The sequence below is a fragment of the Malaclemys terrapin genome, chromosome 1 (genome assembly GCF_027887155.1).
Source record: "Malaclemys terrapin pileata isolate rMalTer1 chromosome 1, rMalTer1.hap1, whole genome shotgun sequence".
Classification (NCBI taxonomy): Eukaryota; Metazoa; Chordata; order Testudines; family Emydidae; genus Malaclemys; species Malaclemys terrapin.
Window position 1 is genome coordinate 317,663,090 of NC_071505.1, and position 27,530 is coordinate 317,690,619.

A 27,530-nucleotide genomic window follows, 5' to 3' on the forward strand; every position below is an offset into this window, starting at 1 on the left:
CGGGGCCGTGCGCGTCCCTGGTACTGGGGGAAAACTTACCAGGGCGCGCGCCTCCCCGCCCCGGGGAAGAGCGCCCGGCGCGCGCACCTCTCTGTCTCAGCTGGTTTCCAGACCACATCCCCGGCCGGCAAGCGTGTAAGTGACGGGACGACGAACCAATCACCTGCCTACCAGGGACGGCGGGTGCGACGTGATGGGGCGGGCGAGGAGGAGCCCAGCACCCGTTAACAGAGGGCGGGGTTACTTCCGAGGACAACGCCAGAAGCCACTCCGAACACAGGGATGGAGAGACTGACAGCCGGCTGAGCCAATCAGCGTGCAGCGGCAGCATAGCGGGTCGGCAAGACAGGCCGCACCGTTGCTGCTCTTGGCTGCAGGTGGGTGTCTGCGCGTTATTGAGAAGGAGGCGCGAAGATGGGGCAATGGGTCTCTGAAAGGTCAGCCACCGCGGGTGGGTGCTGGAGGTCACCCCATCCAGCAGGTTGGCTCCTGTGGTGAGGCCCGGTCAGCATCCGCCTGCCCGTAGCGTCAAAATTTGCCTCCCTTCAGAATGAGCGCCGTGTTGTTACTGAGCATGCGCGAGCTGTGCGAACATGCGCAGTGGCAACGGCTGAAGCCAGCCCGGCCAGAATCTGCTCACTGAGCTAATGGCAGCGAAAGCGGGGGCGGGGGGGGAGAGACGCTCCTAGGACCGGGCTCTGCAGCGCCCCCTATGCAGGCTGTCTGCTTTGTAGTCACAACGCATCTAGCCCAGTTACTCCTGAGGGCATTCTGCTCCAAACAATTTAAAATTCTGAAAAAATCTGCATATTTTATTTGTCAAATAAATGTGGTGACTCCAGCATGGCATTGGGGGGCACAGGCCACTGGCTGCTCCGAGATGGGAGATCGCTGTGCAGCTCCCCTGGGGACATGGACTCAGCAGTGAGGCTGCACCCAACCCTGACACAACACAAGGACAGAGCCTGTCCCCCTCTGTGCCAGATGCACCAGGTGTGGGCAGTCAGGATCTTAGAGTGGGGGGATCCAGGTGTGGGCTGAGAGGGTTCTGTGTGGGGCAATCTGGGTATGGGCGGCTCAGGGAGGAACCAGATGCACAGGGGCTTCTTGTGGGGTTCTGGGTGCAACTGTAATGGGACTCTGCAGAGGGTCCAGGTGAAGGTGGGTGGGACTCAGCAGGGGGGTCTTGGGGGGGGGAGGGCTAGAGCTCGGTGGGGATTCTGTGTGTGGTGGGCAGAGTGGGGGAGTCCAGGTGCTGGGGGTTTGGTGGGGTGGGAATCCAGGTGCAGCTGTTTGGGGCAATGTGGGGTGGGATCTGGGTGTGGATGGCTCATTGGGGTGATCCAGGTGCAGGAGGAGTAGAACTCGGCAAGGGGGATTCTGAGTGCGGGGGGCAAGGCTTAGTGGGAGGGTCTGGATATGAGGGGGTCTGGATACATGGGGGTTGGGTGCATGGGGGAGCAGCTCCCTTTACAGTGATACCTTCCCCTGCAATTGAGGAGCGATGGGTGCAGGAAGCACGGGGTAGAGGGGGCAGTTTGCAGAGCTTCCTGAAGCCAGGGGAGAAATCTGGAGGTGGGTGTGACCCGGCTCTGGATACTGTGCAGGGGAAGAGAAAGTCCCTTCCTTCCCAGCCCCGCCGGGACTAGCAGCTGAGCCCAGCGCAGGGGAGGAGCCCCCAGCCAGGTCTTTCCCAGTCCCACCCCCTGCCCCACAGTGATTTACCTTGCAGCTGGCTGCCCTAGGTATCTGAAACGTACTGCTGGGGAGGGTTGTATGACCGCTCTTGTGGTTTCCCTTTGCTTTCCTGTCAGAAAGTCATTTTTCTGTGGGGAAGCAAAGAAATCTGTAGGGGACATAAGTTCTGCGCATGTGCAGTGGTGCAGAATTCCCCCAGGAATACCCAGTGCCTAGAAAAACCCCCGCCTCCCACACTGTCCTCAAGCATGGGTGCATGGCCAGGTGTGCAAGCCCTGCCCTTCTCCATGGCTGCCCCCAGGATTGGGCACCAAATGGACGGGGGGAGGGGATGAGACACAGTGCTGTTGTAACATGGGGCAGGGAGAGGCACAACCACGACAAGTCCCGGGGATATCGGTCTCTAGTCTGCCCACTCCACCCTCGCTCCCTACTTTTGTGCAAGTGTAGAGAGTCCCACCCACTCACCTGCACCATCTTGCCTTGTAATGCTTCACTCCACTAGTTTTTCCTGATGAAAAAGGATATGATTCAGTCACAGAAGTCACTGATTCTGGGACTTTCCGGGACTACTTCTGTGGCAGGGCTGGAGCAGTTGTCAGCCCCAGTGCTGCTGGAGCAGTGGCCACCAGAAGAGCTGACTAGCAGTCAGCCCCGAGTGCTAAACATCTTACCAGTGGTCAGCCCAGGGCCACCGAACAGCTGACTGGGGGCCAGGAGGAGCAGCAGTGGGGCTGGAGCTGCTGCAAACCAAGGCACTGCTCTGTTTGTCCCCTGCCCCGGGTATTTTTAGTAAAAGTCAGGGATGGATCATGGGCTTCTGTGAAGTTTTGTTTATTGCTTGCGACCTGTCACTGACTTCTATTAAAAATACCCATGACAAAAACTTAACCTTACTGATGGATAATCCCAGAGCTGCTTCCTCCCCCGAGTGGCTGCTATTGCAGGATCCATCCTTCTGAGGGAGCAGAAAAGCAGTGTTCATCAAGCCCAGTGCCAGCACTGGACTTGTGGGAGGGAGGTACCTGTGAAAATGGATGATGAATGATTGCACCTTTTGCTACTTTCTCAAGATCATGTTTCTTTGTTTAAAATGAATTAATTTAATAGTTCTGACAGGGTCCAGATTGACAGCTCCAGAAACTGAAGCCCATTGGCAACATGGTGTGTTTCAACTCTGGCCTTCACAATCTATTTCTGTAGATGCAAGTCTGTTTCATTTCCTATGATCATTTTTTCCCCACGCAAGATCTCTGGCAGAGATATGAAGTTATGTCTTCACTGTACTTTTGTTCACTGCATTTTCACTGCATTAAAACCTTTGTTGCTCAGAAGTGTGAAAAAACACCCCTCTGAACAACAAAAGTTTTAACAACAAAAAGTGTTTGTGTGCACAGGGCTTCGTCGACAGGAGATGCTCTCCCGGTGACAAAGCTACCGCCCCTCTTTCAGGGTGGTTTTATTTTGTTGTCAGGAGAGCTCTCTGGTGATGAAGAGCGGCTTCGTTGCTTGCTTTACAATGATGCAGCTGCAATGGTACATCCGCACCGTTGTAAGGTGCGCAGTGTAGACATGGCCTAAGGCCTTGGCTACACTCCACCGTTTTGTCAGCAAAAGGCAGCTTTTGTTGACAAAACATTGGAGGTGTACACTACAATGCTCCTCCCACCGGCAAAACTCTCATGCTTTGCCGACAAAATAAAACCACCTGAAAGGCATACAGCATTTTGCAGCAAAGTTAGATCGACAAAGTGTCGGTGTAGTTGCTGCGCTTGGTTTTGTCACTGTTAATAACTTCCAGGAGGTGTCCCACAATGCCCATCCTAACTGCTCTGGACACCAATTTGAAATCTGCTCCTGTGCATCCAGATACACAGGCATCCGCCCCCTCCCCTTTAAAGGCCTGGGAATTTTTGAAATTCCATTTCCTGTTTGCTCGGTGTGGAGAGCTCATATTGCATCTTAACCATGGTGGCTCAACGCAGCAAACACTCTCCCTCTTGGAGCACAGCTGAGTTGCTTGATCTGCTGACACTGTAGGGAGAGGAGGCTGTGCACCCCTAGCTCCACTCCAGCCATAGGCACTTAGATACCTACACGCAAATTTCTCATGATTTGTTGGATAAGGACTATGAACAGGACGTGGTGCAGTGTCATGCGAAGATAAAGGAGCTGAGGTAAGCATACCAGAAGGCAAGGGGGGCAAACCATCATTCTGGTGCTGTGCTAATGACCTGCCTCTTCTATAAGGAGCTGGATGCCATCCTTGTTGGCGACCCCCACCTCCACTGCCAAGAGCCCTGTGGATACTTTGTCAGGGTTGGGGGTGGCGGATAGTAGACCTAACCCCAAGGACAAAGTCAAGTTGGAGGAGGTCAATTTGGAGGACAATGTAGAGGGCATGGCAGGGTCGTACGGTGGCATGGTGAGTCAGCACCTCTTTTCTACTCTGGAGGGGTCTAGCCAGCCCCAACAGTCCATCTCTGGCGCACATGATGCAGAAGAGGAGAGCCCTGGTAAGTGATCTTTTTGAGTTGATGCTGCTCAGTTATGTGAGGTGTAGCTATGCTTTGCTCTGTATGTTGTAGAAGTGGGTGAAGGAATACAATGTGCATAACTAGCTGTGTTTGAGCGTGCTCTACATTCTCTGCTGCAGATAAGAAGTGTAGTGGAACTGTGTGTTAATGCACTGTTAAAACCAAGATTTCACTGGAATCCTCCAGAGAGATCTCTAGGAAAATTCCCTGGTGGTACTTGCCAATCTTCTTCCAAAGGTTCCTTGGCAGAGCAGGGAACTTTCCCCCACCACTTTACACAGACCAAAGCAGCACACAGGTGAGCAACATAGGCACCGTGTCTGAAGGAACATGAATATAGTAGATACACCCTTGCATCCTTGCTCACCCTCAGGAGTGATATATCGGCTTCAGTGACCCCACCCCCACCCCCATGGCCCCGCCTGTGGAAAATGGTGGTAGAGTTTACAATATTGTCCCTAATCACCTTCACTGATCCACTTAAAAAAACACTTGGACCATTTGCCCTATCTTGAATGCCCAACCCCCACCTAGGCTGAACTTGCTGCTATGTTTCGGGTGTTTGTTGAGATATGTGCTTACCAAGGGACAGTGAGAAAGTGATTGATATGTTACAAGAAGTGTATTTTACTATAATGAGTCAATGCCCTGCATGAACCAAAAATCAGGCTTCTGTATATTGTTTCTTGTGCTTCTGCAGATGTGGCCTTCAGGGGAAACCCCTACATACCAGTGGAGCACCTCTGCCAGATAAAAAAGTGACCAAGGCAAAGCAAAGAGGACATGTTCCGAGAGGCCCTCCAATCCTTAGAGAGCAAAAAAAGAGAATGCAGGGAATGGAGAGAGACCCTTAAGGATAAATTTAAAATAAAAAGGCAGGACAGAAAGGAGAGTGAGGAGCACAATCTCAAAGGCCAGGAGCAGATGATGAAAGTATTGGAGGCGCAAACAGAGATGTTGAAGTCCCTAATCACTCTCCAGGCTGAAGAGATGTGTGCTTGTCCCCCCTGCAGCTGATATAGAACCGCTTTCCATGCCCTCCCCAAACTCTTCCTACACATTCCTTGCAATCACCCGGCCCATTTCGGTACCCCTTTCACTCCACCTTTTCGACAGCTTCCAAAATGATAGCTGGCTACACTGCCCTTCACGATTATCTCCCTTTTCTGACAGATAACCAGTCTTTGTCTCCCTCATACAGTGGGTTGTGGCTGGAATTAATACACAGTGGCAATTTGATCATTTGCTGACTACAAATCATGGTTAGGAATCATCAAAATTTTCATGCAAGGTGGCAAGTTAACAAAGCATGGCAGAGTGCTGTATGGAAAGGCACTTTACTGATCCTCATTGTCATAATGTTGCCTCAAAGCCTCCCTAATTTAAATTGCCCCCCGTTATGCCCCTCTAATAGCCCTGGTATCTGGCTGTTCAAATTCAGAAGCCAAGTGATCTGCCTCCATTCTTCATCCCGCAGGAAACTTTTCACACTTAGTCTCACAAAAATATTATGGAGCACGCAGAAGACTGCTATGACCATGGGAATGTTTTCCTCTTTTTGGTCTAACCTGCCATAAAGGCAGTGCCAGCACACTTTTGATCTGGCAAAGGCACATTCTGCATCGGCTCAACCTATTGTTGAAGCATTCCTAGCTGCTGTCAAGGTTTCCCATGCCATGAGAATAAGGGGTATACTGAGTCTCTCAGGAGCACTATAGGAATTTCAGCATCCCCCACTGGAATCTTCTGGTCTGGAAAGAAAGTCCCTGCTTGCCACTTTCTGTATAGGCCAGTGTTCCTGAAGATGTGTGCATCATGCATCTTCCTGGACCACCCTCCTTTAATATCAGTGAAACGCCCACGGTGATCCACAAGCATCTGCAATATTATAGAGAAGTACCCCTTTCTATTGATGTACTCCGTCACAAGATGGTCCAGGCCCAAAATTGGAATATGCATGCCGTGTATCACCCCTCCACATTTAGGGAATCCCATTGCAGCAAAGCCATCCACTGTTTCATGCACATTGCCAAGAGTCATGGTCTTTCGTAGCAGGATGCAATTAATGCCCCTGCACGCTTGCGTTAATGCTGTCCCAACGTGGACTTACCGACTCCAAACTGACCAACCAGTAGCAGTCCAGAGTTGCCAGCTTCCACGCCGTGATCACCATGCACTTCTCCATTGAGAGGGCAGCTCTCATTTTGGTGTTCTTATGCCAAAGTGCTGGGGCGAGCTCTGAACACAGTTTCAGGAAGGTGTCTTTCCACATCCAAAAGTTCTGCAGCTACTGCTCATCATCCCAGCTCTACATAACAATGCGATCTCAGCAGTCAGTGCTTGTTTCCTAAGCCCAAAAGTGACAGTCCACTGTGTTCAGCTGCTCCATGAATGCCAGAAGTAATCTGGTGTTTCTTTCCATGGCACATCGCCGGTTAGGCAACTCTGATTCCTGTTCAGATTGGGAGCTCATGATATACCACATGCCCATCTGCAATGTGATTATACACAATGACTACAACAGTAGAGTAGTGTGGGATCCATCCTTTCATACAGAGGTGGCAGGTGAACAGAAAATGGGGGCCATTGAAAAATGTCACAAAAAGCAGTCAGAATCTCATGGAATGCTGGGATAGAAAAAACTGCATCATGGGACGTTGAGCCTGCACCCATGATGCACTGTGATCCATTCCACTTTCCACAACACCTAGCTGCAGAAGGTGGCAGGTAGCACAGTGGGATAGCTATCCATAGTGCACTGCCCTCACTGTCGATGCTAGAGCACCAAGTGTGGACTTGCTCGGCTGACGGAGTGTAATGTGAACATGCACAAATGATGTAATTTTAGCACTTTTTGATCATTGGCATAACTTTTGTTGACAAAACTCTGTAATGTAGAGAAGGCCTCAGTACCTTCCACAGACCTGAAGAAGAGCTCTGTGTAGCTCGACAGCTTGTCAATCCCACCAACAGAAATTGGTTCAATAAAAGATACTATCTCACCCACCTTGTCTCTCTAATTATGGACTTACTTTTTTATTAAAGAAAATCCATTGAAAAACTTACTTTGTGTAAATTGCATTTTGCACATAAAATGAGCACAAAATACTATAAAAAGATAGTGAATTTATGTACATTTTTTAATATATTTCCATATTTAAATCAAATGAAGTAGGGCAAGACTACAAAACCCATTAAAAACAGTAAGTTTCCCCCCTTGAGGAGATTTTTTTTTTTTCAGAGCAGGAGTCTAAAACTAATGGTGTAATTCCACAAAGGAACTTCCTTGTGAAATTATATTTATACTCTTAATTCCTAGATCTTGGACTTGCTGCATAACTCCTCCCCCTGGAACCCTAAAATGTCTAAACTTGAGAAAATTTAGCTGTACAAGCAAATCTAATCCCTCTCCAAATACGTCTAACTTGGGGAGCAAGGGGGGAGGTTCGTCCCATTGGATTAATATAATCATGTTAGGATATGCAATTAAAGATCATTACTTGCAGAGAGGAAATCTTCCATCTCTGCAACACCACCAGGAATCAATGCGATTTCAGTGCTTCATACTGGTACCATGCTGTTTTCTTCAGGCAGTTCTAAATATCCAAAAGCTTTAAAGCGTATCTGTTTCCCTTCTGTCTAATACTAAATCTAACATGTAATATTGATAAATGCCATTTTGTGAATTCAAATATCTCAGAATGTCACCAATATATGTTTTGTTACCTGAAAAAAATGATTGACAATATTAATTGCCTGTAAAGTTCCGTTATTTATGAAGAGATGATGGGGACGTTTGCTGTTTTTTACATATAAGTAACTGAGTTCACACCACGGTAAAGCAATTTTTAATATTTGGCACAAAACAAGGAAATCAGTCTTCTAAAAAACTTACATTTTGAAAAAATGACTTAATATTTGTAGTTTAGAGAAATATCCTGTAAAATTGTAGTAATGGTCTGTTTTTAGTATCAGGTTTTAAAGTGTTGGAGTCCCATAGAGCGACTTACAGGTTTCTATAAAACTACCTTTAGCAGCAGCAAAGGCAGTTATGCTTTAATAAGATAATAAATATGTTTAAATAACCTTCGTTGTACTTTGCAATGATATTTGGTATTAAAATAGGAGGACCAAGAAGAAGAGAAAATTAAAATTCTCCCCATCTTACATAAAGTGTAGATATTTCTCTAAATTCCCAGCAGATTTCTGGTTTCTTTGGTGGCATTTCTTTTTCCCCTAAGATACAGAAAACTGTAAGTTATCTGTGTGACGGGTTGTGACCCTGGGGGTGAAGTCTGGGAGCCGTTGGAACCTCTGTGCCCCCTAACTATTCAACTGGGTTGGCCTTTCTCACACTGCTCTGCTGGTGACCCAGCCAGCCTCTCCAGTCCTTGTTATCACTCAACACGACAGTAGGCGGCGCCACATACCCGCTTGAGTTATCTGAGTACTTTACCTAAGCCACTCATGGACAAACTGGAGGCCTCTACCCAACTTCCCAGCTCCCCAGCTTTGAACCCCTACTGGAATATAAACCCAGAATTATACCAACTTGCACTGCACAGAGATCTGTATGATGCAAGCTTAGTAATTCATTCGCTCCCCCCCTTCATGTGGGGAAGATGTGCAACAGCCTTTGTTAACCAAATTGAGATTTTTCCCATTCACTTCACTTAAAACACACTGGTTAAGATAAAATATAAAACAAGTTTATTAACTACAGAAAGATAGATTTTAAGTGATTATAGGAGATAACATAAGAACAGCCATACTGGGTCAGACCAAAGGTCCATCTAGCCCAGTATCCTGTCTTCCCTAGCCAATGCAGGTGCCCCAGAGGGAATGAACAGAACAGGTAATCATCAAGTTATAACAAACAGATCAAAGCCTAGGAAATTAAACAAAAAAGCAAATAAAGCCTAATATAGTAGATAGATAGGATTTGAATTAGCAATAACTCACCCTGACTGATGATACAAGCAGTCTACCAAGTTCCCATTCACAGGCTAGAAATGCCTTTAGCACTCCCCCAGTTCAGTTATTGTTCCTCAGGTGTTTCCAGTGTTCTCTTGCATGGCGAGTGAGGTCAAGAGATGATGTCACGCCCTATCTTTTATAGTCTCTCCATATGGTGGGAACCCTTACCTCCAAGCTAAGTTCCCAGCCCAGTTTGTAGAAAAATACAAGTATGAAATTGGAATTCAGTGTCATGTGATCTGGTCATATGCTTTGCTGAGTCATAGCAGCTATTATCCGTAGACTGTCTGAAGTGTTCCCAGGAAGGCTCACCAGGTGGGGGATAAGTTTCTTCTATGGCCTATTGTTTCCCTTAATGGCCCATTACCTTGAATAGGTCCTTCACAATCAGCTGTCTAGACTGAAAGCATCTTGCCTAGTGGGTGTCACCCAGGTGTAACCACATTTGAAATACAGATACATCACCAATATTCATAATTCCTGATATGAAAATGATACACGCGTACAAATAGGATAATCATATTCAGTAAATCTTATCTTATCCGTCTTATCGAATGGCAGAATGACCCCTCCTCAGTCTCTAAGCGGGACCATTTCAAGTACCTTCAGAGCAAAACACAGAAAGAGCTCCGTCAGATACAAAATAACTGGTGGGAGAGCAAAGCCAAAGAAATTGAGCACTATGCTGAGACCCACAACTTAAAGATGTTCTTCAGTGTTATTAAGACTGGCTGTGGACCTTCTAAACCAAGGACCACCCCGTTGCTCTCATTAGACAACACAACGCTGATTAAAGATAAAGAAGGCATCAACGAAAGATGGCGAGAACACTTTAGCAACCTTCTCAATAGACCATCAACTGTGAATAATATTGTCCTCAATGAAATTCCACAACAACCTGCTCTGACAGATCTTGACTTTCCGCCCACTATAGATGAGATTAAGAAAGCTGTTAGCCAGATGAGTTCAGGGAAAGCTCCTGGAAAAGATGGGATACCAGCAGAGATATACAAAGCAGCAAGTCCAGCAGCACTAACAGCGTTCCACAGTGTGATCATCAACATCTGGGAGGATGAAAACATACCACAGGACCTCCACGATGCTATTATTGTCTCTCTTTTCAAGAACAAAGGCAGCAAAGCAGCATGTGGAAACTATAGAGGCGTATCCCTCCCCTCCGTTGGAGGGAAGATCATCGCCCGCATCATCTTGAACCGCCTAATAGCCAATATTTCCAAGGCAAATCTACCTGAAAGTCAATGTGGTTTTTGACCTGACCGGAGCACAGTCGACATGGTGTTTGCTGTCAGACAAATACAAGAGAAGTGCATTGAACAGAACATGCACCTGTATGCTGTCTTCATAGATCTGACAAAGGTGTTTGATACTGTCAACAGGGAAGCCCTTTGAACCATTCTAACACAACTTGGCTGACCAAGAAAATTTGCCCAGATTATACGCCTTTCTCATGACAGCATGACAGGCGAAATATTGTCTGATGGAGCCATATCAGCTCCCTTTAACATCACCAACGGCATGAAACAAGGATGTGTTCTCGCTCCTGTCCTATTTAACCTGTTCTTTGCATGTGTCCTTAAACATGCAATGAAAGATATGGACTGAGGTATATACTTGAAATACCGGCACGATGGTTCACCTGAATGCAAAGACTAAGGGTACATCTACACTACAGCGGGAAGTCGATTTAAGATACGCAAATTCAGCTACGTGAATAGCATAGCTGAATTCGACGTATTGCAGCCGACTTACCCCGTTGTGAGGACGGCGGCAAAATCGACTTCTGCGGCTTTTTGTCGGCGGCGCTTACTACCACCTCCGCTGGTGGAGTTAGAGCGCCGATTCGGGGATCGATTGTCGCGTCCCAACGGGACGCGATAAATCGATCCCCGAGAGGTCGATTTCTACCCGCCGATTCAGGCGGGTAGTATAGACCAGACCTAAGACAGTGCAGAAGCTCCTTCTTGAGGCACTCTTTGCTGATGACTGTGCCCTCGTGGCTCACACTGAAAATGATCTTCAGCACATTATCAACAAGTTTGCTAAGGCCTTGCAACTTTTCGGACTAACTATCAGCCTCAGAAAGACAGAAGTTCTCCATCAACCTGCACCTGGATCAAATGCTTCTGTCCCTAGTATCTCTATTGATGGCCCTGAGCTGAAAGTAGTGGAGAACTTTAAATACCTATACGCACGAATATCCAAAGCAAGCCAGGCACTTGGCTGACTGCGTGTCAAAGTTTTAAATCACCACAACATCCTGATGTCAACAAAACGTCTTGTGTACAGAGCTGTTGTTCTTTCATCTCTTTTGTATGGGTGCGAAACATGGACACTATATAGGCGTCACATCAAGCAGCTCGAAGCATTTCACATGCGCTGCCACCGCAACATCATGAAGATCCGCTGGCAAGACAAAGTGCTCAATCTCGAGGTCCTCGAGAGAGCTCAGATGACAAGCATCGAAATGATGATCATGAAGTCACAGCTACGTTGGACCGGTCATGTTAGCCGCATGGATGTCAACAGAATCCCCGTCAGCTTCTGTATGGTGAGCTCTCCCAGGGCATCCGGCATATAGGTCATTCACGGAAACATTAAAAGGACACCATCAAAGCCAATCTGCAGTACAGCAGTATCAAACCTAGGGACCTTGAGGACGCCGCCAGCGACAGAACACAGTGGTGTGCAACAGTCAGAAATACCTGCATTGCCTTTGAGGAAGACTGCTGCCGGTGTCTACAAGAGGCACGCGAACGACATCACAGAGCATCAGCATCGCACAATCCACTGACTGCAAACTTCCCATGCACCATTTGCAGCAAAATGTGCACCTCTAGAATTGGTTTGTACAGTCATCAGAGGGCACACCATGAGACCAACAATAGATGATCTGCACAGATTTGTCATCATCAGATCGATGGACTACCAAGGAAGGAAGGATTCAGTAAATCATAACTTTTCCAATGACACCTCACATGACACATTCTGTACAAGGTGCATCATAATTATGTTATAATTACATTATAATCATACCACTATGATGAATCTGGGGTGCAGAGTGCCACGATCAGCATTTAAGAATACTTTTTATTAAACTAATATCTGATAGGAAGGGTCCCCGAGATTGGTGGAAGGCTCAGTGACAGAGGAAGTGTCTTTGTGAATAAATTTTGTTTCTCTTAGTGAAGATATCCACCTGTGTGGAACAGACAGCTGCTGGGAACTCTCAAGCAGTAAAGTGATTTTTTTTCACCAACCAGGAAAGAGAGAATACATTCTAGGCTATAATATTCTCTGGGGTAAAGGAAAAGATGGTTCCTTCAGGGTTGTTTGTTTGTAGTATATTATAGGGTAAAGGCAGTCTAAGGGTATGTCTACGCTACAATTAGATACCCATGGCTGTCCCATGCCAGCTGACTCAGGCTCACAGAGCCTGGGCTAAGGGGCTGTTTAATTGCGGTGTAGAAGTTCGGGCTTAAACTGGAGCCTAGGCTCTAGGACCCTGTGAGATGGGAGGCTCCCAGAGCTCAGACTGCAGCCTGAGCCTGAAATGTGTACTCTACACCACCATTAAACAGCTCCTTAGCCTGAGTCCCATGAACCTGAGTCAGCTGGCATGGGAAAGCTGCAGGTGTCTAATAGTAATGTAGACCTACCCTAAAGAGCCCAACCTTTGAAAGCTGTATCTATGAAAGACAACATTGAGTTACAGATTGTTTGTTTGTATTACGGAAGTGCCTAGGATGGCTCAACTAAGATCAAGTGTACTAGGCTCTGTGCAAATAGAATAAGAAACATTTTCTACCCCCAAAAAATTCAGTCTAAAGTTCTGTTTATTTCCACTGTTGTAGTAGACCTTGTGGAAAGGATCACATTGCTCTTATCAGGAGGCTTGATGGAGGAATTGTAACTTTGATGTATTTCCATTGTGATCTATCTGGAGATGGTTGTCTTAGATGCCTTTCAACTTTTTTCTGACTCCTGTATAAGCCTGAGTGTCTGTCTTTCATCATATTCAAGTTTTGTTAATGTAAAATCTAAAAGCGTATCTCTATCCAGGATATGAAGTTGATATTCAAATGTGTATTTTGGCTTGCACACAGAAAAAGCATAAAGAAATAAACTGATGTAAATAGAATTGTGTTCCTCATATTTATAAAATCAGGAGAACATCTGAGTGATTGTCTGCAAAGTGATGTGATGAAATATAGAAAATAAAGTTTCTTTCACAAAGAGCTCCCAAACCACTGACTCTTGTAGCTGTTGTCATTCTGCTTAGAAAAGAGCACTTGAGTGTCAGCAAAAAAAAGGGTACTTCTAAGGCAGTGGTGGGCAACCGGTGGCCCACCGTTTCCCGCAGCTCCCTTTGGCCGGGAACGGTGAACCGCGGTCACTGGGAGCTGAGGGGGACCGTGCCTGCGGACGGTCAACATCAGCAAAATGTTTCATGGCCTGCAATCAGATTACTCTGGTGTGCCGCATGCGGCCCCTGGGCCTCAGGTTTCTCACTGCTGTTATAAGAGCTGAAATGGTGGCTTAATCATTGCTTGTAAAACCGTATTTGAATTCCATTTTTTCCTCTGATCTTTGATCAGTGGACACATATTGGGTGCAGTTAAACATTTTCTTTTACCTTTTGTTAGTAGAAAAGATACTACTAGTTTGAGTGAATATTCCCTTTCCTTGCTGCTGGTTCCAGTGGTATTCTCCATTATATTTTACCTATTGGTGAAAGAAAACAGTAGCTGAGAGTCTGCCTTAAAGTATGTGTGGGTGTAATAGGAGGCTATTTCCTTTATGCAGAGGGAGAAAGGATCGTATTGTGAATGCCTGAACTCTGAAAGAACTTTGATAAAGTTCTTTGTGAAAAGGAATGCTACACTTGCTTTTAAGGAACATAACCAGGCAACCTCAGAGATGTATTTTATTCCAGGCTATACAAGTCCTCCAAATTTGCTTGCATGGTTTTCTACATTTGAGTGGGAAGTCTATCATTTCACTGGAATACCTGCATCCCTGAAGATTTAGTCTTTCAGATGGCAGGCTGTCAATCTCAGCCTCTAACAATCTGGGTATCCAGAGCCCAAGCATACAAAAAGTGCCTCTATGGCTTGTGGACATTGGGCTCTCTGAGTTATCACAATAAATAGTGGTCTTGTTCTTCTATATTTTCCTAGTAACCCAGGCTTAGAATGGAAAGGAGAAGATGCCTTTTTCCAAGTGCAAGGGTGACAATGCTGGGAGCAAGATCAGTGGATCTCTTCTGTTCCAGGAGCCACAGAGATCTATTTGTCGTTGGAACCACCTGACTGACTGTAGATAAAAATATAGATTGGTCCAACTCCTCCTCTTCTGTGGCAGATGTCTTCTGTTGAGAAGACTGCTGGGTGGCTTAGCTTGGATATATGACCTTGATGGATAAGCCCTTGCACCCAAAATATTCAGATTTGTTGTGGGTTCCAGGTTTAGTCTGGAATATTTTATTCCATTGTGGCAATTCAGGTGGGCTATTATCTGTTGTCATTCAGTCAACATTGTGGAGGTCTCCTGCAAATCTTGAAGGAAAAAATCTATAGCATTAAGCTTTAAGCAGGAGGTCTGATTCTCATTTAGGCCTGGGGTACACCTAGCCCCCACTGTAGATGCAGCTAGATTGATGAAAGAATTCTTCTGCCTCTTGGAAAGATGGATTACCTACATCCATGGAAAAAGCCCTTCCGTTGATGTAGGAAGCATCTATACTATAGCAGCACAGCAGTTGTGCCACTGTAGTGTAGACATACCCTTACGCTAAGGCCATCTTGCATTTCTCTGGCAGCATAAAGAGGCCTTAAAGTAGGTATAAATATAATTTAACCATTTACACTGCCAGAGTGGGGTAAAATGGTCTTATTGCCATGAGAATCAAGCCCAGGGTGTGTTAAGGACACTCTGCTTGAATGTTAGGGCTTTCACCAGTAAGAACTTGTCTACACAGAGGTTGCACTGATTTAAGTTAAATTAATTTAACCAATGCAAACCACTATTTGTATGGTTTCAAAGTAGCAGCCGTGTTAGTCTGTATCCGCAAAAAGAACAGGAGTACTTGTGGCACCTTAGAGACTAACAAATGTATTTCAGCTTAAGCTTTCGTGGGCTACAGCTCACTTCTTCAGATGCATCTATATGTATGGTACTTATAATACTTTAAAACTGCTGGAAGCTGTTTAGCTTGCAACTCTAAATTTTACAGTGCAAGCTAAACCAATATGAACCCGATTTAAATAGACTAAGCAAGTCCACACACAAAGGGTATGTCTTCACTACCTGCCGGATCAGGGGGCAGCGATCGATCCAGCGGGGATCGGGATTTATCACGTCTAGTCTAGATGCGATAAATCGATCGCCGAGCACTCTCCCATCGACTTCTGTACTCCAACTTGGCAAGAGGTGCAGGCAGAGTCGACGGGGGAGTGGTAGCAGTCGACTCACCGTAGTGAAGACACCGCGGTAAGTAGATCTAAGTACGTTGACTTCAGCTATGTTATTCACGTAACTTAGATTGATCTCCCCCCTCCCCCAGTGTAGACCAGGCCAAAGTTTCACCATTTTAACTAAATTGGTTTAAAAACATGTCTGTGATTAAACCAGTGCAACTTGGTGTGTAGATCAGGCCTTAGTCATTCAAGTAGTTGTGTATCTGTATTCCTTCATCTTTTAGGCTATGTCTACACTTAAAATGCTACAGTGGCATCGCTGCAGCTGCGCTGTCATAGAGCGTCAGTTTAGACACTCACTACAGTGACAGGAAGGAGTCTCCCATTGCTTTAGTTAAACCGCCTCTCTGAAAGGAGGAATTCTTCTGTCAACCTAACGCTGTCTACACCGGGGGGTTAGGTCTGCATAGCTACGTCTCTCATGGATGTGAATTTTTCACATCCCTGAGAGACATAGCCATGCTGATGTAAGCTTCCAGTATAGCCCCCGACCTTACTTTGGAGAGCAGAGTGACAATCAGTTTGGCAAAGACTGGATGACAGCAATAGGCTAGTTCATAAAATTAATGTTTCCTCTGCACTGTGAACTTCAGGAATTATTTCTTGATTGGGATATGCAGGAGATTCTCCAAAATCTGAACAGTAGAGAGGTGAAGAAGGAGCTTTTCATTCTGAATTGTGTTCTTCAAATCAAAAGTTTGTTTCAGGATAGAGATAGGCCTGTTTGTAATTTTTTTTTTTAATGGCAATAAAAATCTGGAATACCCTTCCTAGTATATTTTTGCAGGCAAAACACTGAGTATAGCTATTACCTTATGACATAAAAATTTTGGAATAGCCATGAAGTATGCTTGAATTTTCTCAGGGCTGAGTGGAAAGAACAATGTCAAAAACCAAGATGATTTTAACAGGGTCTGGTTAGCACAAGAGGGCAAAATAAGTTTTCTTCCACTCCCTGCCTCTGCATGAGCAGGAGGGGATTAAGTAGTTTAGGTACAGCTGCTCACTGCACCCACCTGCATGATAAGCCTAGCAACTGCAGAGTTGTAAGGGGCTCTTTTTGCCACCTTATTCTACTCTATGGGTGCACAGATAGTCATGATCTGGACTATACGGTGTCATTTTCATTTGCCATAGAAATGAGAAAATTCCAACTTTATAAACTAATACAAAGGAAAATCATGTAGGAACTATTGCCTGATTCATTTAATGAAATATGTATCAACTCTGTGGAGTAAAATTATTAGATTCAATCTAAACCCAGTGAAAAAGCTCATTAATGGACAAATCTTAGCAGTGATGCACATTATTTACATACTAAATCTTTCATTCAGATTTTTTTTGTGGCATTAAGTTGTTTTTGAACATTATAAAATTGTTGAGTTATTTTTCCATTTCAGTTTTAGGAATATATTGAAGAAACCATGGACAATCAACAGGATTTCATTAGCATCTCAACTTGCAGTGGAATTTCTGTTCCTGAAAAGAAAATCAACTCCTTAGTAGCTGAAGATCATGGCCAGCAAATTCTAAATGTCCTGCAAAGTTTCAGAAAAAATAATATCTTTTTTGATTTTAAAATACTTGTGAAAGATGAAATAATCCCCTGTCATCGTTGTGTACTAGCAGCATGCAGTGACTTTTTCAGGTAAGCCTACTTCTAATGTAATTTTGAAGAGAATGGATATTTTTAAATTCTTAGTGGGAAAATATAACCACAGAAATTAAGATAAATCAAAGTGACATATCTATCCTCAGCATTTTGAGCAGAGTAATCATTCATATTAAACTCAGATCCAGTCATGCATATTACCAAAAAATGGAGTGACCCTTTGTCTTAGGTGCATACAGTAGTCTGCATTCTAAAATGTAAATGTAGAATCCTAATTAAATATTGTGCACTGGGAAGACTGTGCATGTCTTCTGTATCTGTATTTGAATGTCCACAACACAAAATATGGTTTGACTTAATGTGGGGAGGGCCAAACCCTATACCTCGTACATTCTTATTGTAGAATGCCCACAAGTAGATCATGAATATATTTATTATTATACGTTTTTCCATAATATTATGGAATAAGGTTCACAAGGGCTTTCTCAGATAAGTAGACAGTAGACTGATGATTAAGGGGTGACTTGATGTATGTACATGGGGAACAACATTTTTATAATAGGCTCATCAATCTGGCAGACAAAGCTATAACAAAATCCAATGGCTGGAAGTTGAAAGTAGACACTTTCAGACTGGAAATAAGGTTCAATTTTTTTAACTATTAGGGTAATTTGCCACTGGAACAACTTACCAAGGGTTGTGTTGAATTTTGTGTCATTGGCAAATTTTAAAATCAAGACTGGATGTTTTACTAAAAGATATGCACTAGTTCAAATAAGAATTTATTCAGGAAGGTCCTGTGGCCCGTGTTATGCAGGAGGTCATAGGAGATGATCACAGTGGTCCCTTCTGGCCTTATGATCTATGAATGAATCTATAAATGCCATAAGAATGACTGAAGAAAACAAAAATCCCAGTAATTTTTCAAAAACTTCAACTAAACGCAAAATCCAGCCTCAAATTTGTGGCCTTCCCTGTGGTAATTGGAGCCATAAATTAATTAATGAATAACTAACACTCATCTATGTACAGGATGTAGTCCTTTCCGTTATAATATGGATGATCTTCATTGCCAAAAGACCCTGGCTAACCTGTGCTTCAGTAAGGCACAAACCTGCATATCTACACTGAAAGATTTCTAGGTTTACTGTTCACTGAGGCAGAAAATTTCAGTACTTCTGTTGTTATGAAAAGCAAAACTAGTACAAGTGAGATTACGTTTCCCAGAGATCAAAAGAGGAGTAACATTGCTGCCCAGCCTTGCCATGGCATAAACTCAAGCCCTGGGATACTTACTGCTGATTGTCCCTCCTTCCAGTTTCTCCCCTTGCTCCTTTAACTGAAAACAAATTCTCATTCCAGCTCCTACAAGATTGAAGAGGAACTGGCTGGTCACACTAAGTGTAACAAGTATCAGGGGGTAGCCGTGTTAGTCTGTATCTACAAAAACAAGGAGTCTGGTGGCACCTTAAAGACCAACAGATTTATTTGGGCATAAGCTTTCGTGGGTAAAAACCTCACTTCTTCAGATGCATCAAAGTGAGGTTTTTACCCATGAAAGCTTATGCCCAAATAAATCTGTTAGTCTTTAAGGTGCCACCAGACTCCTTGTTGTTTAAGTGTAGCAGGAGACCTTTAGAAAGGCTGCCTCCATAACCCTACTTCCTGCCTCTTTCTGCAGCAGTTCTTAAGATAGCTACCCCTGCACTTCTCTACATTCAAGCTAGTGATGGGAATAAGCAAAGATGGGGAGAGAATGAGAAGCTGAAGGAGCTATGGGTCATTCTTCCCCTTCAGCAAAAATAAGGCTGATGTTCAAGATATTTTTCTTTCCCTCAGCTATTCTGAATTCTGCACAAAGGAAGTAATGTATCAGAGGGGTAGCCGTGTTAGTCTGAAACTGTAAAAAGCAACAGAGGGTCCTGTGGCACCTTTGAGACTAACAGAAGTACTGGGAGCATAAGCTTTCGTGGGTAAGAACCTCACTTCTTCTTGCATCTGAAGAAGTGAGGTTCTTACCCACGAAAGCTTATGCTCCCAGTACTTCTGTTAGTCTCAAAGGTGCCACAGGACCCTCTGTTGCTTTTTAAAGGAAGTAATGTTTCTCAAGAACTACTGTTGAAGAAGGGAAGAGTGATAAGAGAGGGAATGTTTCTTTCTATTCTCTCCACCAGTTGGATCCTCTTCACTCCTACAGCTGAGTTGCTTACAGGAACAGTGACTGCCTGAAACTATCCTACCGCCTCTCAGCAGTAGAAGCCTCTGGGCAGTTTTACACTTAAAATGCTGCAACGCTTCAGTGAAGATGCTACTGTGCCAATGGGAGAGCTTCTCTCATCAGTGTAATTAATCCATGTCCACAAGAGGCAGTAGCTATGGGGACAAGAGAAACTCTCCCATCCATAGAGCACTGTCTATATCAGGGGTTAGGTTGGTTTAACTACGTTGCTTAGGGGGTGTGGATTTTTCACACCCCTGAGCAACATTGTTATACCGATGTAAGTTTGTATTGTAGACCTGGATAGAAAGGAGCAACACTAAATATCTTAGTTTTTCATGGTTTCATTTAGAACCTAGGTGGGGCAGGCGGTTGACATGGCAAAGTGTAGCTCCACTACTTAGTGGGAAGGAAAGCTAATAATGGACAGCACAAACTGAGGTGTTTAATGCTATTTTGCTTCAGTCATCACTAAAAAGGTTAATATTGACCAAATGCTTAACACAATTAATATTAACAACAAGGGAGAAAGAACACAAGCCAAAATAGGGAAAGAATAAGTTAAAAAATATTTAGATAAGCTATATGTATTCAAGTTGGCCGGGCCTGATGACATTCACCTGGGGTATTTAAGGAACTAGCTGAAGCAATCTCAGGACCATTAGTGATTTTCTTCAGGGATGGGTGAGTCCCAGAGGACTGGAGCAGGGCAAACATAGTACCTATCTTTAAAAAGGGGGAAAAAGAAGACCTGGGGAATTGCATACCAGTCAGACTAACTTCAGTTGCTGGAAAGATACTGGAACAAATTATTAAGCCGTTTGTAAGCACCTAGAAGATAATAGGGTGATAAGAAAGATTGTGAGTTTCATGGAGGTCACAAAAGTCCCGGATTCCATGACTTTCCATGACTTCCGTGACTTCTGCAGCGGCCGGTGCACCTGGCTCAGGGGCAGCTCAGGCAGCCCCTGCGCCAGTCGCTTTAGCCGTTGCTGGGGCAGTCTCAGGCCCCCGCACGCCACCCCACGCCCTCAACAGCAGAGTTTGGGTGTGGGAGGGGGCAGGAAGTTGAGGCATGGGACAGGGTGAGGCAGGCTCTGGGCGGTGCTTACCTGGTTGGCTCCCCGGAAACAGCAACATTCCCCACGCTCAGCTGCTAGGCGGAGGCATGGCCAGGCAGCTCTGCATGCTGGGTACGCAGAGGTCTGCAGGCTGGGTATGCAGAGGTCTTCCAGGGGGTACATCAACTCATCTAGTTATTTGCCTAGTTTTACAATAGGCTACATAAAAAAGCACTAGTGAAGTCAGTACAAACCAAAATTTCATATAGACAATGACTTGTTTATACTGTTCTCCATGTCCATTAAAGGTAGGACAATGTTATCAGTTTAATCTGCGGCAAGGGAGATTAGGGTTAGATATTAGGAAAATCTTTCTGACTATAAGGATAATTAAGCACTGGAACAGGTTATCATGGGAGGTTGTGGAATCCCCCTCATTGGAAATTTTTAAGAACATGCTAGACAAACGTGTCAGGGATGGTCTAGGTATATTTGGTTCTGCCTCAGCAAAGATGAATAGACTAGATCAGTGGTTCTCATGCTTATTTGCTCACACTTCCCTTCTTTGTGTCTGTAGTAGTTTACACACACACCTTCCCACCACACAAGTACATATACCAATACAAAAAAATCAACATGCAACTCTCTCTAAATATTAAAAACAGTAAGGCATTGATTCAAACAGAGCCAATGATCCATTGTAAAAAGAGCAAAACTGCAACTGTGGTCGCTGCTTACAATGAAATGTGCACATCATGTCATAGCAAATGGATTAACATACAGATGGCAATGACTTTGTATAATGCTATGCAAGCTTAAAAGATATCTATCAAAATGCACAGCGTCATCTAGAATCAAATGCACAGCGCCATCTGAGGGTCTGATATGTCTGGAGCAATCAGCTCTGCTAGTTATTCATTGCTGTGGGTAAAATGTGCTCAGTAAGTTTTTTTCCCCCTAAAGCTTCTCACGCCTCCCCCTCAGAGGGGCCTGCCCCCCAGTTTGAGAATCTCTGAACTAGATGACTCTTGAGATATGTTCCTGCTCTACATTTCTATGGTTCTTTGTTGGTTTACAGGGAATGTGATGTCACCAGCATTGTCTTTTCACCAGCAGTTATTAGTATGCAAACTTCACTGATCCCAGGCTCCCCACCTTAGCATCTCACTAATCCATGCTAGCTAGTATGTATTGAGTAATCCAAATATAATCAAAACAAGTTACAGTACAATTTGAAGAATGTCATTTTTAAATATTGCAGAATACCATGAGCCAAATTCAGCTGTTGGACTCAGGCTCATGCTACTTCACTAAAAATAGCTGCATAAATGTTGCGACTTGGGCTCTGAAGCCTAGGGAAGGGTATAGGCTTCTGAGCTCCAGATGCAACTTTAAAGCACTGTCTACACAGATATTTTGACCATGGTAGCACAAGCCCCATAAGTCCAAATCTGTTGACCCAGGCTGGGAGGCTTACTGTGTAGACATGCTCTTGGTGACAATAAGTGTGCGTGTATGGAGGGTTCAGTGCAGGAGCTGTGATCTTATTATGAGATAAATGTGACTGGGTGCATACTAACTTCCCTCTCTAGGGGACACAGGACACTGGGACCACACAAGAATCATATTAAAAAAATCTCTCCCTCTCCATTGTTTGGCAGAATATAGGGGCTACGCAGGAAGTTGCTTAGATTCTGGGACTGTCAGACAACCAGTCACAGTTGGTTTATAAACCAGTCACAAAGAAGTCAGGGACCAGAATGAGGGAAAGGGTGTTCTTATTACAGAAGGAGACTGTCAATCAGAAACTCAGCGTAAGAACATTTACCATGGGAGTGTGCTTGTATCCCAGAAGAGAAGGGCTTTATTTTGGGATTGTATTTGCTCCTGGGTATATCAGTGTGTGGGTTCTGGAACAGCCCCATCTGTCGCAGTGACATTTTACGTTTAAATCATTTAGGATAATGTATCATGGGATCATATGAGAGGAAAGGTTCCACAAGGCTCTGCCCTTGGTCCCTTCATTTTTTCTCTCCTATACCCTATTGACTGGTGATATCTGCTCATGGCTTTAACTACCATCTTTACACTGACTCAAAATCTACCTTTCTGCTATCAGGTTTAATTCCCTCCATCCAATCTCAACCTCGTTTTCTGGCATCTCTTTGTGGATGTCAACTTAAATTCCACAAGGCCACAGCTAAGCTCCTGATTTTTTCCACCATCCCCAACCCCTTGTTATAACTATGGAGAACACCACTGTCTGCCCAGTTGCTCAGGCCTGTAACCTGGATATTAGCCCTCTCTTTCAACCCACCATCAAGGCTTTGCCTGAATCCTGCTTCTTCCAACATAATATTTAAACTATTGATCCTTTCCTCTCTGTCCACACTGTCAAAACTCATCTTGGTTCTTACCATCTCATGTCTTGGCTATGACAACCTCCTCCTCCTCTCTGGCCTTGACAGCTGCAGTCTTTTCCCTCCCCCGCCATAAATCTATTAAAAATATTGCTACCAAGATCATTTTCCTGGCCAATCCCTTTGATCAGGTCACCCTTCTCTGTTCCTCCATTGGCTCCTCCTTTTCCACCATATCTAACATATGCTTCTTGTCTTGACCTTTGAGGCCCTTCTTATTTTAGCCCCACTCAGCTTATCTCCTGTATTATTTTATTACACCATCTAGATCAGTGGCTCTCAACCTTTCCAAACTACTGTATCCCTTTCAGGAATCTGATTTGTCTTGTGCACCCCCAAGTTTCACCTGACTTAAAAACTACTTGCTTACTTAATCAGACAAAAATATAAAAGTGTCACAGCACACCATGACTGAAATTGCTTCTTTCTCATTTTTACTATATAATTATAAAATAAATAAATTGGAATAGAAACATTGTACTTACATATCAGTGTATAGTAGATAGAGCGGTATAAACATGTCATTGTATGAAATTTTAGTTTGTACTGACTTCACTAGTGCTTTTCTATGTAGCCTGTTGTAAAACCAGGCAAATATCTACATGAGTTGATGTACCCCCGGAAGACCTCTGCGTACCCCCAGGGGTATGTGTACCCCGGGTTGAGAACCACTGATCTAGATTATTTTTCTCCCTCTCCGTATAGTGTTTTCTTGTCTTCTGTTTGCTAGATCTATAATGTTATTTAATTTGTGTATATGTCTCCTGTATTTTACTTGCAGAGCCATGTTTGAGGTTAACATGAAAGAAAGAGATGATGGGAATGTTACTATTAGTAATTTATCACCCAAGGCAGTGAAGGCTTTTCTCGATTATGCCTATACAGGAAAAACTGAGATAACAAATGATAACGTGGAAATGTTCTTCCAGTTGTCATCATTTCTTCAAGTTTCACACCTCTCCAAAGCTTGCAGTGAATTTCTAATAGAAAGTGTTGATCTTGGGAACTGTTTACAATTGTTGTCTATATCAGAAAGTTATGGTTCTGTTCATTTGTTTGATCATGCACTAGAGTTTGCACAGCACTGCTTTTCCTTGCTACTCAAATCTAGTGATTTCTTGGAGATGAATTTTGAGATATTACAAAAATGTATTGAAGCAGATGAGCTATATGTCCCTGAGGAAGAATCTGTGTTGAAAGCTGTCCTGCTGTGGACCAAACATAATTTAGAAACAAGACAGAAGCATCTCCATCACTTGATTAAAAAAGTGAGATTACATCAGTTATCTGAAAAGACACTGAAGGACTTGTTGCATTCTGAAGAATATTTGCTTCAGAGCACTGACTGCTTAGGAATAATCAATGATGCAATTAAAAGTGTACAAAAGTCCAGTGGACTATTTCCAGATGCTCGTCCTTCAACAACAGAAAAATATATATTTGTTCACAAGACTGAAGAAAATGGGGAAAACAGACACACATTTTGCTATAATATCAAAACTGATAAATGGAGAGAACTGCCCCCCACACACATCATTGATCTGCCAGGGTCAAGTTTATCTAGTTATGGAGAAAAAATATTTATAACTGGTGGGTGCAAAGGGAACTGCTGTAGGACTGTTAGACTTCATGTTGTTGAACCCCTTCATGATGCCACTGATCAGACTTGGTGCTACTGCCCAGTCAGCAATGATTTCTCCATAGTGTCAACTATGAAAAAACCAAGGACTATGCACACATCTGTCGTGACTCTAAATCAGTTATTTATAATAGGTGGAAAGACTAAAGGAGCTCAGGACATCAGAAGTCTTTTGGATGTGGAATCTTACAATCCTCTCTCCAAAGAATGGAAATCTGTAAGCCCGTTACCAAGAGGCATATACTATCCAGAAGCAAGTGCATGTCAAAATATAATTTATGTCCTTGGTGCTGAAGTAGAGATTACTGATGTCTTTAATCCATCTCTGGATTGTTTCTTTAAGTACAATGCTATGACTGATCAATGGTCTGAGCTTGTAGCAGAGTTTGGGCAGTTTTTTCATGCAACTTTAATCAAAGCTGTTCCAGTGAACTGCACGTTGTATATATGTGACCTTTCCACCTACAAGGTTTATAGTTTTTGTCCAGAAACTTGTGTTTGGAAAGGGGAAGGATCTTTTGAATGTGCTGGCTTTAATGCAGGAGCAGTTGGAATAGAAGATAAAATTTACATACTAGGTGGTGACTATGCTCCAGATGAAATTACAGATGAAGTACAAGTCTACCATAGCAACAGGTCTGAATGGGAAGAAGTCACACCAATGCCAAGAGCCTTAACTGAGTTTCATTGTCAGATGATTCAGTTTAATAAATACAGAGACCCATGGTCATCTGTAAGGCAGTGTACTCTGGAGCATTTTGAAACATTATGAGTTATAAAACAGTCTACTTAAATGCACAAGTATTTAAAACATTATTTTTAGCTGTTGCTATAGTTTTTTGCAAAAAGTGTGTATTATATTATAAACTTGTTCTATTGATAACTTATGTTGTAGAATTGTTTGTTTTTATGGTAATCATGTATATCAACTTTTACATAGGGTTTATATGCAACTTCTTTTCAGATGTCATTTGAATAATTTGCAGAGCAACATCACTTTTCAAGAAGTAAAGTAATAGGGGTTTAATTTTGTAATATCTATGCACTGTTACTTGTATCTTCATGAATGACCCAGTGGATAAATCACTGAGCAAGAAAATTGTGTTGATATTTTTCCTTCATAACTAATGGAGTAGAAATATGATGAATTTTTTGTTTAACCCTAGCAGAGGAGCTGTAAACATCATTGTGTCAGTTTACCCTTGCTGCATTGACAACAGCAAGAGCAAATGCCAGAGGCCTTCACATTCACAAAGCATTGACTCTGGATATTTCGTGTGAAGGGAATAATGATTTTTACAGTTTTATTTCATTGTGGCCTGTTTTCCCTGCTCCTGTACTTGCTGTCTTCATCCTGAAGCTGTTGTCAGACAACCTCTGAGACTGACACCATTCAGTAAGCAATTGCTGTATGGTGTGTGATTCACACAGCAACCTCCTGCACCTTTGCAGATTGTCATCTTGGTAGTGTTGCCAAACACAACTAGGCCAAAAGAGCAAGATTCTTGAGGTTGCTCTCAAACCTTGGTCTTCCATCTGTCAAGTGTATAGTGCTACATACTACAGCCATGTCTATACTACTGGCTAAATCAGCATTGCTGCGATCAATGCAGCGGTATTGATTTAGTGAGTCTGGTGAAGACACGCTAAGTCCATGGGAGAGTGCTGTCCTATTGACATCTGTACTCCACCTCCCCGAAAGGTGGAAGCTGTGTCAACGGGAAAGCATCTCCCGTCAACAATAGCACGGTGTAAACACTGCTGTAAATCGACCTAAGTTACGTCGACTTCAGTTACTAAACTGAAGTAACGTATCTTAGATTGACTTATAGTGTTAGCGTAGACCAGCCGTAAGTCACTGGGCTAGCCTCTTCAGTAGTTTGTATCACAAATTCTAGATATTATTGCTTCAATTAACTAAATTGGAAGTGTGTGTGTTTCAGTGCATATAAAATACCAAATACAGTACTGAAAAATACCCAAAACCCCACACTTTTAAAATCAAAGTGGACAAATATTTCTAAAGTCAAGTAATGGATTTTTTTTTTTTAATTGTAAATAGTCCGTGTTTTAACTGAACTAAAAGACACTTCAAGCTATGTACTTTCACTTTGTACCTCACAATCCACCTTAGGTGTAGAAATACTATATGGTAACCACTAGACTAAGTATATTGCTTGGATTTTTTTAACATACTAAGCTATTATAATAAGAATGTTAAACTTGCAATGGATTTTTAGTATTACTATTAATCTACATATAGTTCCTGGGGCAAATTTAGCCCCCCACCTCCAAAGTGGATCTTTCACAGAGGAAGAGGTGCTAATTAGGGTTGCTGGGTTCCACGCACAGAGACAAGCATGGGGGGATTGGAAATAAGGAAGGGAGACAGACATCTGTCCTGTGGAGGGGTACTGGCCTGAAAGTAGCCTTCACAGAAGGGTTCTGTAATTTTCCACAACACGGGTGGGAAAGATTCCTTTTGTTCCCAGTGCTCAGCCCAACTACTTGGGCCGAACACTGGGGTCTGAATTTGCCATAATGTATACTGTAGTGACAATATATTTGAAACAGTAAACTCATGCTATGCTAGACAGAATTATACTAAGCGTTTGGCTATAGCATGTACTCTTCTTAAGCAATGTAAAAAAATTAAAATTCCAGGGGGAAAAGCTATAGAAATCTTTTCTGATAGTCTCAACTATCTGGATAATTTTAGAAAATACCACAGGTGCATTGGGCTGGCATTTTGGAAAAGTCAAGTCAGTATTAATGTCTGGAATTGACTCTCTCTTTGTGGCTATTATTTGTGGCTAATATTTCTGTTTCAAACACTATACAATATAAGCCCCCAATCCTGCAATTGGCTAT

At 43.6% G+C, this 27,530-nt stretch overlaps 2 protein-coding genes across 2 annotated transcripts in view; both read left to right on the forward strand.

The window, feature by feature from the left end:
- The first annotated feature begins 253 nt into the window (after positions 1-253).
- KBTBD3 (kelch repeat and BTB domain containing 3) lies at positions 254-26,705 on the forward strand. Its single transcript, XM_054015550.1, has 3 exons — positions 254-377; positions 17,110-17,357; positions 23,802-26,705. Exons 2-3 carry the CDS (start codon positions 17,134-17,136, stop codon positions 25,429-25,431), a joined length of 1,854 nt encoding a protein of 617 aa, XP_053871525.1. The 5' UTR covers positions 254-377; positions 17,110-17,133; the 3' UTR covers positions 25,432-26,705.
- Positions 17,275-27,530, forward strand: part of MSANTD4 (Myb/SANT DNA binding domain containing 4 with coiled-coils) — a 59,425-nt gene continuing 49,169 nt past the window's right edge. The window contains exon 1 of the mRNA XM_054015554.1: positions 17,275-17,357. The gene's annotated coding sequence lies outside the window, so the exon portion shown is untranslated. The remainder of the gene's footprint in view (positions 17,358-27,530) is intronic.

Bases quoted from the DNA above. Each gene is read 5' to 3' on its own strand.
- KBTBD3 (XM_054015550.1), top strand. From the start codon at position 17,134: ATGGACAATCAACAGGATTTCATTAGCATCTCAACTTGCAGTGGAATT. The intron at 17,358-23,801 runs GTAAGCCTACTT...TTTTACTTGCAG, and splicing joins GCATGCAGTGACTTTTTCAG to AGCCATGTTTGAGGTTAACA.